This window comes from Petaurus breviceps, unplaced genomic scaffold, assembly GCF_028583685.1.
Source record: "Petaurus breviceps papuanus isolate PSGF00001 unplaced genomic scaffold, PetGlider_PUasm1.0 208, whole genome shotgun sequence".
NCBI lineage: Eukaryota > Metazoa > Chordata > Mammalia > Diprotodontia > Petauridae > Petaurus > Petaurus breviceps.
The window spans coordinates 28,979,935-28,992,945 of record NW_027185852.1 but is presented as its reverse complement, the minus strand read 5'-3'; the positions used below and the strand labels follow the sequence as shown (position 1 = coordinate 28,992,945).

At 43.7% G+C, this 13,011-nt stretch overlaps 1 protein-coding gene and 1 pseudogene across 7 annotated transcripts in view; one reads left to right on the top strand and one right to left on the bottom strand.

Annotated features, from left to right (window-relative positions):
• Positions 1-885: 885 nt before the first annotated feature.
• Positions 886-13,011, top strand: part of LOC138165386 (fatty-acid amide hydrolase 1-like) — a 44,312-nt gene continuing 32,186 nt past the window's right edge. The window contains exons 1-3 of one of the 7 annotated variants that reach the window (XM_069093668.1): positions 1,463-1,595; positions 5,575-5,824; positions 9,081-9,297. In XM_069093668.1, the coding sequence (XP_068949769.1) occupies positions 9,082-9,297 (216 nt within the window). In that variant the 5' untranslated portion in view covers positions 1,463-1,595; positions 5,575-5,824; position 9,081. Of the gene's footprint in view, positions 1,240-1,404; positions 1,596-5,574; positions 5,825-9,080; positions 9,298-13,011 lie in introns of those variants that run through there. The other 6 variants (XM_069093669.1, XM_069093670.1, XR_011169349.1 and 3 more) reach the window with 6 other exon arrangements.
• On the bottom strand, positions 9,713-10,520 carry LOC138165388 (large ribosomal subunit protein eL21-like; annotated as a pseudogene).

The window sequence follows — 13,011 nt, the reverse complement described above, 5'->3', positions numbered from 1 at the left end:
ACACTGTTGATCGATATTGGGGAAAAGGCAACAGAAGAGGAGCTTGAGCCAATAGCATTAAAATTAACAGTAGTAATAATAGTTAACATTTATTTGTTGTTGTGTTCAGTTGTTCAGCCATGACCAACTTTTTATGACCCCATTACTGGAATATTCTTTCTCCTCACAGCTCCCTCTTAGAATCTCTAAATGTGAGACAGAATTATAACCATTAACTTGTTAGATCTTAGGCAAATGTCTTTCCTTTCTCTGGGCCCTTAGTTGCCCCATCTGTAGAATGGGCCAATTAGACTCAATGTTTTCAAGTTTCCTTCTCGTGACTTTGAACTTGTTGCCTTTGTGAGGCATGATTTCTCAAAAGTGAAGCCTCCTCAAAAGGGTTAGTAGTTTTTGTATTATTGAAACACAGTTTACTCTCTTTCAGAATAACATCTGTAGGGGCAGCCAGGTAGCACAGTGAGTAAGAGCACTGGCCCCAGTGTCGGGATGAGCTGGGGTTCGAATCCAGGCTCAGATACTTAGCACCACACCTAGAAATAACTGGCTGTGTAACCTTGAGCAAGTTACTTAACCCCAATTGCTTAAAAAAAAAAAAAGAATAACATCTGTAGTTAGGTTGTAAAACCATGCTTTGCAACACAACCTAAACTGTGCACTCTTGCAAACTCTTGCAAAAATTCCCACCTTTTCTTGTCTCCAGGCAAACTTGTGTAATTGCCTTTGTTCTTTGTTGCTGGGGAAGATTCCCAGGAATAGATAGTGGCCCCTGAAGACCAGTCAAAGGGATAAGGGGAAGGGAGTTGGGGAGGGGCTCATGTTAGGGTATAAAGGGACCTTGCTTTCCAGAATCAATTTGTACTTCCCTGGCCGGCACCATTAGAGAGACGAGGGGCAGTACCCTTCTTCATGAGAAAGCAATAAACTCATTTCTGCTTACAGGTATCTAAGTCTTTGTATTGATTTTTTTTTTTTGGTAGTGTTCTCTGTCCCACACAGTTTTGAGGGGCTCATCCAGGATCCCCTTATCTGGGGAAGGGTCTCCCAGACAATCCTAGAATAGGCGTCCGCCAGCCATTTGCCAGTGGTCCAGGGAATGGTCTGGGAGTTTCCTTTCACTTTTAAGGAATGGAGCCAAAGAAGGACAGTCAGCTGAAAGAGGAAATTTTGGGAAGGGCACAACAACCACCACCCACTGAAGAATTTGAGCCGGTCACCTAAGTCCTGTGCACACAGACCCAGGTAAGACAAGATCAGTGAGCCCCTATAACAGGGGCAAGAACTAATGAGTCTCTGGGTGACTAGGGAGGGGAAACAAGGCTGAGCTTAGTGTGGTGAGAAGGCAAGATGGGTGAGCTTTCCACAGAAACAAAGAACTAGTGAGCCCTTGATAAGATCTAGCCAGCCTCCTCTCCCATAAGGGAGCAAGATTAGTGAGTTTTCAAAAGAGAACAAGAACTAGTGAGCCTCTATCCCTTGGCTAGATATAGTGAACCTCAACAGGAAAGAACTGGTGAGCCATGGGGAAGTCCCAGTTAAAAGTGGATGGTCAGAAGCATAGCCCCTTTCCAGATGTTCCAAAAGATAGCCTGCCAGGGGTAAGGTTAAGCAATTGGAATCAATTACCAAATTATAAAAAGAAAGGTGCCTAGGAGCAGGACTTGTTTTGTGTTTGGGTCTTTGTGTTATGTCTCTGTGTGTGCTTTGAGAGAGCATATCTATATGTTAAGTAAATGAGAAACCTAAAATTTGAAAGGGTGATTTTCAAGATATATATTAATGTCTGCTAGTTGGGAGGTTTATGGACTATCACATTTATGTGGGGTTAAAAGTAATAATTTTCTATCCAAGGATAAAAGAAGGAAGGAAAGACATTGGATAAATTGTTATTAAGGCTAATTTAAATCTGGGAACTTTAATATCTGGGAACCCTGTAGTAACTGAGAATTGAATTTTTCTAATACTTTGAAATTTTATTTGTGTCATTATATCTATTCATCTTTCAGGATGCATCTATAGGAGGGTTTTATTGAATGTAAAGATATTGGTACAATTGATTGTTAAACTCCCAAGATTTCTGCTTAAAAGGGGAGTTGGCCACATCTTGTTAGGTCTTTTTGGCCTGGGCTAAACCCTTTAGTTAATCTGATTAAAACTTTTTGCAAATGTCTCAGAAGAATAGGAGTGAGAAATTAATGCCTTGGCCAGTTTTGATTGGGAGCTTGGAGAGGAGAAAGGATTTTAGCTTTTTAAAGAGGTTATACAGAGCAGGTTTGTTTTTTTTTTAAAGACCAGAAGTATTGGACTTAAAAAAAATAGAGAGCTATATAGATAAATATGATTGTAAAATGTAGAAATTAGTGTTAAAGCAATTTCAAATTGAATTTTGTTGTATATGAATTGACTTTTGAAGGGATGTGATAAAAATGTGAAACTATTATATTTGGGTATAAATGTAATAATGCTACTGATATTTACTATGATAGTAGATTGTCCATTGGAAATCTGAGCTATCATGAAAATGTATACAGTGGTTTAAAGTTAATAGTTTATTTTCTATGCTAGGTGATTTAAAAATACATTCACCTAAATAGATAATGGGATGTTTTTTTTTTAAAGCAACTTCTCTTATCTAAATGTTATTAAGAAGCTGTTAAGTAACCTAAAAGTTCTTATGAACTTGGTACAAAAGTTGCTGTGTTGCTGGACCCTTATTTCACAGATGAAAATCCTGGGAAAAAGATAAGAGTTGTGATTTTACAAGTCTGTTTCATCTAAGGATATATTTATGTATGTTAATTTGGATATTTGTGAAATTTATAATATTTTGGGAATTAATATTAAGGAATTCCCATATTTGAAGGGTTATTTTTGCTTTTAAGAAGGGAATTTTTGTTTTAAGTGGAAATGCTGAAATTGGGTGGCTATTGAATTTGATTTTAAAGATGGGCATTGATTATGGTAAAGATATAGATAACTGTGATTTGTAATGATTCCTAGAACTAAAAGAAGCAGTGAGAATATTGTCTCAGCATATTTTAAACTAACCTGATATATTTTTTTAAGCAATTGGGGTTAAGTAACTTGCTCAAGGTTACATGGCCAGTTATTTTTTGTGTGGGTGCCAAGTATCTGAGGCCGGAACCGATCCCAGGTCTCCTGACTCTGGGGCCGGTGCTCTTACTCACTGCGCCACCTAGCTGCCCCCTAACCTGATTATAATAGATAATTTCAAACTGCTTGTAAACTTTCCCAGGAAAATGTGAATGGGGAACTGAAATATTAAGAAAATATATAAAAGTGTGGATAATATTTCCTTTTAGAGGGCCAAGGGTATTAGAACTTAGAAAGGTATAGTTATATAATCAAAAAAGGTGCATATTGTTATTTGGCATCAAGAAATTGATTCACTGTATGGCCCCAAGAAAGTTTTATTTACCTTAGTTTACTGTTCAATAAGGGATGGTGATAGTGAATCCATATCCTACGGATTTTATGGGAATAACATAATTGTAAAGGTGCTTGGCATAATATATGGGATAAAACAAAAGCTATTTGAGTGTAAATGGTGTAAGCTAAATTTACTTGTTTCTGTGTAAAGGAAAAAGACTAAATTAAGGCCACCAGATTGGCAATTAATTGGTTTTGATTTTAAAGTTAAATTTAGTTACGTGATACTTGTTTATAGTCTCTTACTGTGTAACTGAATAAACAGTTGTATTATCTGTGTTATATGAGAAGTAGTTTACTATGTGTTGTAATATTTTGAAATATTGTAATTTAAGCCGCTTGTCCTTGTTTACAAGGAAGTTTCAGTTAAAATTGTTTTGCTAAAAGAAAATTGGTAATTTTACTGAATGAATCTTCAATTCAGACCTTTAGTGGATTTTATGAGTCCCTGGGTGGGACTCTGATAGGCTTAAAGTAGATGGCTTACTCAGAAAGGTTTTTTAAATAAGGAAGCTGAAGCAGTGTGCTCAAAGTCTCCTCCTTCTCCATCTTTTTTTTGTCCAAGCCCTGCCCTTCTTTAGAAGGACTTGTAAGATCTAAAGATTTGGGAGGAGAGGGGTATGGGAAATAGTAAAGGAAAAGAATTGGTTCATGACACCTTGTTAAAGCAAGTACAGCTCCCTCTGGTGGTGGCTCTGATACATGTGAATGGCTGTCAAAAGGGAAATTCTTTTGAGGCTAGGGGAAACTGACTGGTGGATTGTGGTACCCATAAAACTCTAGCCAGACCCAACTAACAATTTAGAATTGGACCCTTTATTATATGCCATGTTGGCTGATGAGGCCACACGGCAGGCTGACGAGCGAGGTACCACCCCACCGTGCCGGGTGGTATAGCAGCGATTTAAAGGGAGGCCAGGACCAAGGGTTAGGTATTATGTAAGCAAAAACTTGCAGAAGCCAAAAACAGTAATTGGTCAGTACACACCTTGAAATTCTCACCGGTGCCAAGCCTCCCTGACCCAGAAGCCCACCCACCTCCGTGCAGGTAAGCTGACTGGGAAAGGGCAGAGGTCCACTGGGGGAGGGTGGAGCTGACCCGGCAGTCTGCTCACTTCCCTGAGGGTGGGCAATGGGAAAACCAGGTACAACCGAATGAGGAGGCCCGGAGGGCTGGAGAATTAAAATTGAGAGAGGCACCTATATTGGGTCTTATCCCCTCCCTTGATCCAAGTCTGACTCCCCACTCCTGACTGGGGAAGAAGAACAAGCAGTAGATCTAGGTGCTGCAAAAGACCCTCAAGGAAGGTAGCTCCTTCCTGACGGGCCTGGGGTACTGAATAAGCCTAGTGAGACAGATTTTACGACACCTGCACTAGGGCAGCCACTGGGATGTCCAGAACCTGTGTGATGCAGCTTGACCCAGTATGTATGTCCTGGAACATGCGCATTGGCACGCCAAATGGTCAATGGCTGCATTGTGTGTCAAAGGACAAACAAATACAGTGCCAGACTCCAATGGGAGGGCGGCCTCCAGGTATCAGGCCCTTTCAAAGTATACAGGTGGACTTCACTGAGGTGCCCCTGGCAGGACAACTAAGATACCTGTTGGTCATTGTGGATTACCTCACGTCACGGGTGGAAGCCTTTCCTCTTGCACAGGCTACTGCCTCTACAATTACTAGAACTTTGTTGGAACAAATAATCCCTAGTTATGGGCTGGTGGAGAGTATAGACTCGGATCAAGTGTCCCATTTCACAGCAAAAGTTTTATGTGAACTTTAGAGATATCCTGGGAACTCCATACCCCCTGGCACCCTCCTTCTTCTGACAAGGTAGAAAGAGTGAATCAGGAAATCAAGAAACAATTAACTAAACTAATGGTGGAGACTCAGTTGCCCTGAACAAAATGTTTACCCCTAACACTCCTTAGGATCAGGACAATGCCCTGGAGGGACATTGATTTAACCCCATGAACTTCTTTATGGTCACCCCTATCCCGCACAACCCTTTAATCTCTCCTCACTCCTCCTGATAGAGAGATTCGGTAGGGAATAGATACAATCTTTAGCACATCAATTATTAGTGCTACTAAAGAAGGGAATGATTGCTCAAACACCTCCCCAGGGGTTTCCAGTTCATAGGTCCCAGTCTGGTGACTGGGTGTGGATCTAAACCTGGAAGGAAGAAAAGCTGACTCCTGCCTGGGAAGGCCCATATCAGATGCTCCTCACTGCTGACACTGCTGTTTGAACCAAAGAAGAAGGTTGGACTTATCACACTCGAGCGAAGGGACCAGTGCCAGCCCCGGCCCAGTGGACTGGCTGTCACCAGATCCTGGAACCTTAAAACTGACTTTGAATAGAAGCGTGAGAAAGTAAGTAGGGAAAAGAAATCACAAGGAGCTTATTAAAGCTGAGCTATTTCCATTCCTACATGGAAAAACGATCATTGTAACTCATGAGACTTTTCTCAGTATGAGGATAGTTGAAGGGAATATGTACATATACATATGTATGTATAGGAGGGTATATGTGTATATAAGTGCATATGTGAGTTGTGTATATGTGTGTACGTGTATACATAGACAGGGCACAGGATCAGTTGAATAGGAAGGAATGATATCTAAAAAAAAATTAAGAGGTGAAAGAGGAATGTATTGGGAGAAGGAGAAAGGGAGAGATAAATTAGGGTAAAAAGAGGCAAGAGAACACTGTTACCATGGAGGGGAAGAACAGGAAGGTGAAAGGGAATGGGTCAACCTTACTCTCATTGAACCTGGCTTAAGGAGGGAATAACACACACACTCAATTACCCTACAGGAAAGCAGGGGGGAAGGAGATAAGAGGGGGGATGATAGAAGGGAGGGCAGATTGGGGGAGAGCATAGTTAGAAGCAAACACTTTTGAAGAGAAATAGGGTCAAAGGAGAAAATAGAATAAGTGGGGGGTGGGATAGGATGGAGGGAAATATAGTCAAGTCTTTCACAATATACCTGCTATGGAAATGTTTTGTGTAACTACACATGTACAGTCCATATTGAATTTCTTATCTTCCCAGTGGGGGGTGGGTGAAGAAGGAAGAAAGGAAAAAATCTGGAACTCAAAGTTTTAAAAACAAATGTGTATAAAAAAAAGAAAAAGTGATCGACCCATTCATGACCTAGAGAATTGTTGTGGTTTTATTGCTTCTCTCGGTTGCTATGCCCTTGCTTTGCTTTGCTGCAGGTATCTTCTTTTGCCTCTGGTCCCTAGGCATCAGTTCTGGGATTAGCATGTTGTCCTCTACCCCTAAACCAAGTGAATTGGTATATTCAATTAATGGAGAGTGCAGCAGAGAGTTTTAATTTAACCAACTGCTGGATTTGTGGTGGGCCCCAAGCAGCACTCAGGAGTTGGCCCTGGGTCCTGGTACCATTAAATCCTGCATAGGTTCTTAGCAGCCAGGATTTATTTACTAACAGAAGAAGGAGGTGTCTGTGGGAAGCTAAACCTTTTCAGTGGTTGTATAAAAATGGGGAAGTAGTTAAAACTATTACCCAAAACATTAGGTAATTGACACATGTCCCCACCCAGACATGGAATTCTCCCTTCAATACCTCTGGGATTTCCTGGTTTCATGGGTCCTGATGGAAGCACACCCTTGGGTTCCTCCTGCCAGATTTTAGTGGAATTATCCTACTCCCAATGTGTCTCCCCTGTATGATGCAACTGATAAGAGGAATGGTCAAAGACTCCTTGTGCCAATTGGTGAAAATAGAAGGGAAAGGAGATTTTAAACTGATGATTCTGAAAAGCCAGGGTTGGGTGCCCAGTGAGATCACCCTGATGGGGATTCTCAAGAAGAATTAGTGGAAGAGGCCTTCCAGTAATGGTGTGAGCAGTCTTCACGTTGTAACAAATAGGAGGGGGGATTGGGAGGGATGATTTCTCAGAAGTGAAGCCTCCTCAGAAGGGTTAATAGTGTTTGCATTATTGAAGCACAGAATAACATCTGTAGTTAGCCATGCTTTGCAACACAACCTAAACTGTGCACTCTTATAAACTCTCGCAGAAATTCCCACCTTTTCTTGTCTTCAGACTTGTGTAACTGCCTTTGTTCTTTGTTGCTGGGTGAGATTCTCACTTCGATTAGATTGTGGGCATTGAAGATCAGTCAATGGGATAAGGGGAAGGGGGCTGGGGGGCATGTGTGTTAGGGTATAAAGGGACCTTGCTTTCCAGAATCAGTTTGTACTTACCTGCCCGGCACCAGTAGAGCGATGAGGGGGATACCCTTCTCATGAGGAAGCAATACACTCATTTCTGCTTTCAGTTATCTACATCTTTGTATTGATTTTTTTTTGGTAGTGGTCTCTGTCCCACACACCTTCCACACCTGGCATGCTCACTTTCCTTATCTCAGCCTGTTTCCCTGACTTCCTTTAAGACTCAAATCAGTCAGTCAAGAAATATTTATTAAGACCTACTATGTGCCGGGTACTTTGCTAAACTCTGGGGATGCAAATAGAAATGAGTGGCCTGCTGCCCTTGAGGAGCTTACAATCTCATGGGGGAAGAGTGCACATAAAAGGGACCTGGACAGGAGGCCAGAGAAGGTGCCAGGCATGGGGACTGGCCCACGTGCTAGGTCCCCTCTTTAAATGGAGGTCCCGGCTCACTCTGTAGGAGCATTTCCAGGTAGTCTTCCTCCCTAGTGGCTCCCTCTGACATTGCCATCCATTTACTCCTTCCGTATGTGCGGTCTCCCCCAGTAGACTGGGAGCTCCTTGAGGGCAGGGACCCCACAGTGCCTGTCATGTGGTAAGCACTTAATCAATGCTTATTGACTGACTGCATGATAACCCTTTGGTCCTGAGTCCCAGAAGAGGCCAAATTGGGGAAAAATGTCCTGCCCTGCTCTGTATCTGGGACCTGTTCAGTTTCTCATCAGTTGCATAAGGCTGCAGGTGGAAGGACCAAGGGCAGTAACTCAGGACAGTCTCCTTCTTACCCCCAATCATCACTGGACTCTGGGGGCTGGGCTGGGCTCCTCCCCATGCCTAAATCTCCCTTCTCCCTGCTGCTGCCAGCTTCTCTTCTCCCACTGTACCTGCCTCCCTTGGCGGGGGGTCTTCCTGAACAACAGTACAGGTAGGTTGGCACCAGAAGGCCACAAGTCCTCCTAAATGCCAGCCTGGGGCTAGATGTCACCAAATGTAGCACTTGGTGACCTGCTTAAAAAGAGACTAGACAGCAGAGGAGGGGGAAGAATTGAGGATGGCCAGCAGCTGCCGAGAGATTGTCACCTGCAGTCTCCAGGGCTAGCTTCTAGTGAGGTCCACCCTTGGTGCAAAGCCGAGGTTGGGTGAGGCCTGATTGAGCCACTTGTTGGCAAGCAAAAAATGGGATGCTCAGAACCCTTCCCAGGACAGAAGTCTCACTGCCTGCCTCATCATTTTCTCCACCGCGGTTCCAGAACATGGCCCCAGAGAATCCAAAGCATCAGAGCTTGAGGTCACTGGGTCCAGCACCTGACTTGGGGCAGCTTGACCAGGGAACCCAGGGTAGCAGTAGAGTGGTTGGATAATCCAGGCAGCCCAGCCCCAGTCTAGCCCAGCCTAACCCAGGCCTCTCTCTGTTGACTGGTTGTAGGATGTTGTACCAGGAAGGAGTCTCCGAGGCACTCCAGAAGTTAGGCCAGTTCCTGCTCTCCTTCTTTTTAGCCCTGCTGGTCATTGCGGTTGGCACTTGTCTGCTTCGGAAATGGGCGGCCAAAGCCCAGGCCCGGGCCAAGATCAGAGAGGCCCAGAAGAGGAGAGAGGTGGCCTTGAAGAAGATGGAGGCTGCAATTGAACGACTAAAGCAAGAGGTAACCCTCCTTGGGGGCCCCACCCAGACACACCCACCCTGCCTTCTCCCCTCCTCTTACCCCCACCCCCCCAGGCACTAGGACCAGCTGGGAACCTGGAAGGCAGACTGTACTTAGAGCAATTCTGACATCCAAGGACAGGATCCTTCCATCTCCAGGGCAGCTTGGGGGGAGGTGAGAAGCTTTGGTACACAGGGACTCTCCAAGGAGGTGGGGACCTTGTGCATGCCACAGGTATTGATAGTTCAATCAGAAATTGTTTCAGCTGGCAAAGACGTACACTACTTAGACCAGGGCTTTAATTTGACAGAGGGAGAAACCGAGGCCCACAGAGAGGAAAAGACACAAGGAAAATGCCCAGCTCCCATTTCTCTAGTATTTTAACCACTGACCAAACAATGACCTCACAGTGGTCTTCTGAAGGAGATAGTGCAGATGTTATGCCTCTCTTTACTGAGGAGGAAACTGAGACTGAGAGGGCGAAGGAGTGGTCCAAGGTTCCAGTCCCAGGTCTTCTGACTCCAAGCCCTTGGGCTTTTTATCACATTTTCTCCTCTCTAGAGTAAATACACATAGGGTTTCTTAAGAACTTAAGAGGCAATAATTAACATCCATCATCCTTACTGGATCTTAAAAAAAAAAAAACTTATTTAATGTTTATTTTTTCCCAATCACATGTAAAAATAATTTTTTTTCCATAATCCAAGTTTTTTTTTATTGTTCTTTTTTTAGTCACTTAGGCCATGAATTCATAGGGGATTGGTTCCAACAGCTCAGGTTCCTTGCCATTGGTTCTCCCAAAGTGTGCTTCTCTGGGCGGAGCAGGCTGGAGTTTCAGTTGAACCCAAGTGCCTTTTTCTTTGGCTTTCTTCTTCTTCTGATCATTTTCCTTTACCCGCTTCAGGAAGCTATCTCTGCTCTTGGAATGCTTAATATGCTCAATACGCACATTAATTCTTTTGGCTAGAATCTTGCCCTTAATTAATCTGTTTGTTTACAACAGTGCCTACAGCATGCTGAGTAACATTATAAACCCATCCAGTCTTGCTATGGTAACATTTGTGGGGCATTCCTTGCTGAACTATGCCCATACCCTTGAGATCTACAGTATCACCTTTCTTGTATATTTGCATATATGTAGCCAAAGGGACAACACTATGTTTTCGAAAGGGCCTAAAAAACATGTATCATGTTCCTCTCCTTTTTCCTTTTGTGTTCATCATTTTGGCAGCTCACTGGAATATGGAGGAGTTGGGGGAAAAGCATAAAAATAATTTTAACATTCTTTTTTATTCAAATTTTGCATTCCAAATTCTCTCCCTTCCTCCCCCGTTGAGAAGGCAAGCAATTTGACACAGGTTATACATGTGTAGTCATGCAAAACGCATTTCCATGTAACTCATTCTGTGAAAGAAAACACACACAAAAAAAACAAACCTCCAAAACACCAAACCCAAGAAAAATAAAGAAAGCAAAGGATAAGTGTCTTTGATCTGCATTCAGGCTCTACCAATTCTTTCTCTGGAGATGGACAGCATCTTTCAACATAAGTCCTATAGAACTGTCTTGGATCACTGTATTGCTGAGAATAGTGAAGTCATTCAGAGTTGATCATCATACAATGTTGCTATTACTGTGTGCAATGTTCTTCTGGGGCTACTCACTTCACTCAGCATCAGTCCATATAAGTCTTTCCAGGTTTTTCTGAAGTCTGACTACTCATCATTTCTTTTTTTTTTTTACCTTTTTTTTGGAGGGCAATTGGGGTTAAGTGACTTGCCTAAGGTCACACAGCTAGTTTTTGTGTTAAGTGTCTGAGGTCGGATTTGAACTCAGGTCTTCCTGACTCCAGGGCCAGTGCTCTATTCACTGTGCCACCTAGCCGCCCCCTACTCATCATTTCTTATAGCACAATAGTATTCCATTGCATTCATATACCACAACCTGTTCAGTCACTCCCCAGTTGGTGGGCATCCCCTCCATTTCCAATTCTTTGACACCACAAAAAGAGCTGCTATATAAATCACCCTCATTGGGTCTTGCACACAATGCTGCTGGGGGCCAGGGGAGAGCTCATATTGTTAGCCTCATTTTGCCCAGCAGGAAGCCAGAGAGGAGGAGGATTTTAATGATGCCCCACAGAGAGTCAGTGGGGGTGCTGGCTGCTAGCCCAGGGCTCCCCTACCCTAGGAGTGCACCCTCCACTGAGGTCTGACCCTTGAAATCTAGTCTAGAGTATCTTCTGTCTGTCCCCAGGGATGAGTCAGAGGCAGTAGGCTCAGCTTGCTTTTTGGTGGGTTGAGGGGTTTTGATTCATGATCCAAGGGAAAATTGGGGCATTAGGTCCTAGACATCACCAGGGACCTTTGAAAGATGTAGGGGCAGGCAAGGATTGGCTGAGGTCAACTTGACCCTCCATGGAAAGGTCTTGGGTTTTATCTCACTCCCCCTCCCCACCTTGAGCCTTCACTAATCTCCCCTATTTCCTGAACTTAGGTGCCCTGTGAGCATGTGGGGGGCAGGAGATGGAGTGGGGGGGAACAGACCCAGACCTGCCCTCAAGGGGCTCCAAAAGTCAGGGACTTCTGGAGTTCCTGAAATAGTAGGAAAGAAGGAAGGAAAAAACATTTATTGTGCACCTGGTGCTGTACTAAGCACTTTACAAAAAATTTCATTTGATTCTTATAACAACCCTAGGAGATAAGTGTTACTGTTATTATCCTCATTTACAGGTGAGGAAACTAAGTAAGCCAGGCAGAGATTAAGTGACTTGCCCAGAGTCACACAGCTAGTATCAGCTCAGATTTGAACTCAAGTCTTCTTGACCCAGGCTCAGAGCTCTATCCACCATGCCACCAGTAATAGGGAAAGAGAAAAGTGCTTTGGACCTTCGGGGGATTTGAACAAAGACTTGGAGGGAAAGATGAATCTGACATGTATAAGGGATGGGGATGATAGAGTCAGCCTGACTGAGGCAGAGGGTATGTAAGAGGGGTTGTCGGTGAACAAACAATGGGAGATGAGGTTGGAGGCAGACAAGGACTTGGCTTTGACCTGGGTCAGTGGGAGAGCCAGTGAAGGTCTCAGAGCAGGGGAGTGTCATTTTCAGAGCCCTGACTTTGACTCCCCACTCATCAACCAATAGAATGTCCCCCCAGCTTTTCTTGGGACCTCAGTTTGAAAGTTAGAGAGGACCGAAGACTTGTAATCTTAGGCTTCACTGATGCTCGTGTCCCCCTGTCCCCAAAAGAGGGGGAAAAACTGTAGGAAATACTTGGGATGTGTATGGGGTGATGGAACATTAACTGCAAGAAGTCCCGGGCGGGGGGACCAGGCTTTAACATGGGCTTTAGAGCCAGAAGGAACTTTGGAGGGCATCAGGTTCAATCCCTTGATATTATAGTTGAGGACACTGAGGCCCAGAGAGGGAATGATTTGTCATGGTGTAGCAGCAAGCACCCCAAGCGTCCTCAGGGTTTGCTGCCCATACAGGTTCTTGGATCTGCTTTGTTAAAGGAAAGCAACTCAAAATGGGTTAACAAGCTTACTTTAATCAGTCAGACATATATCGTTTACCTTGTTCAGGAGAAAAGGTCAGCACCCTGAACCTCAAAGTATACAGGCATAATTATCAAGACAGAAACATCAAGTAGACAGATTTCCAAATTGTCCAACCATTACATCCATACCCAGTCAACATCTGGGTTTCCACAT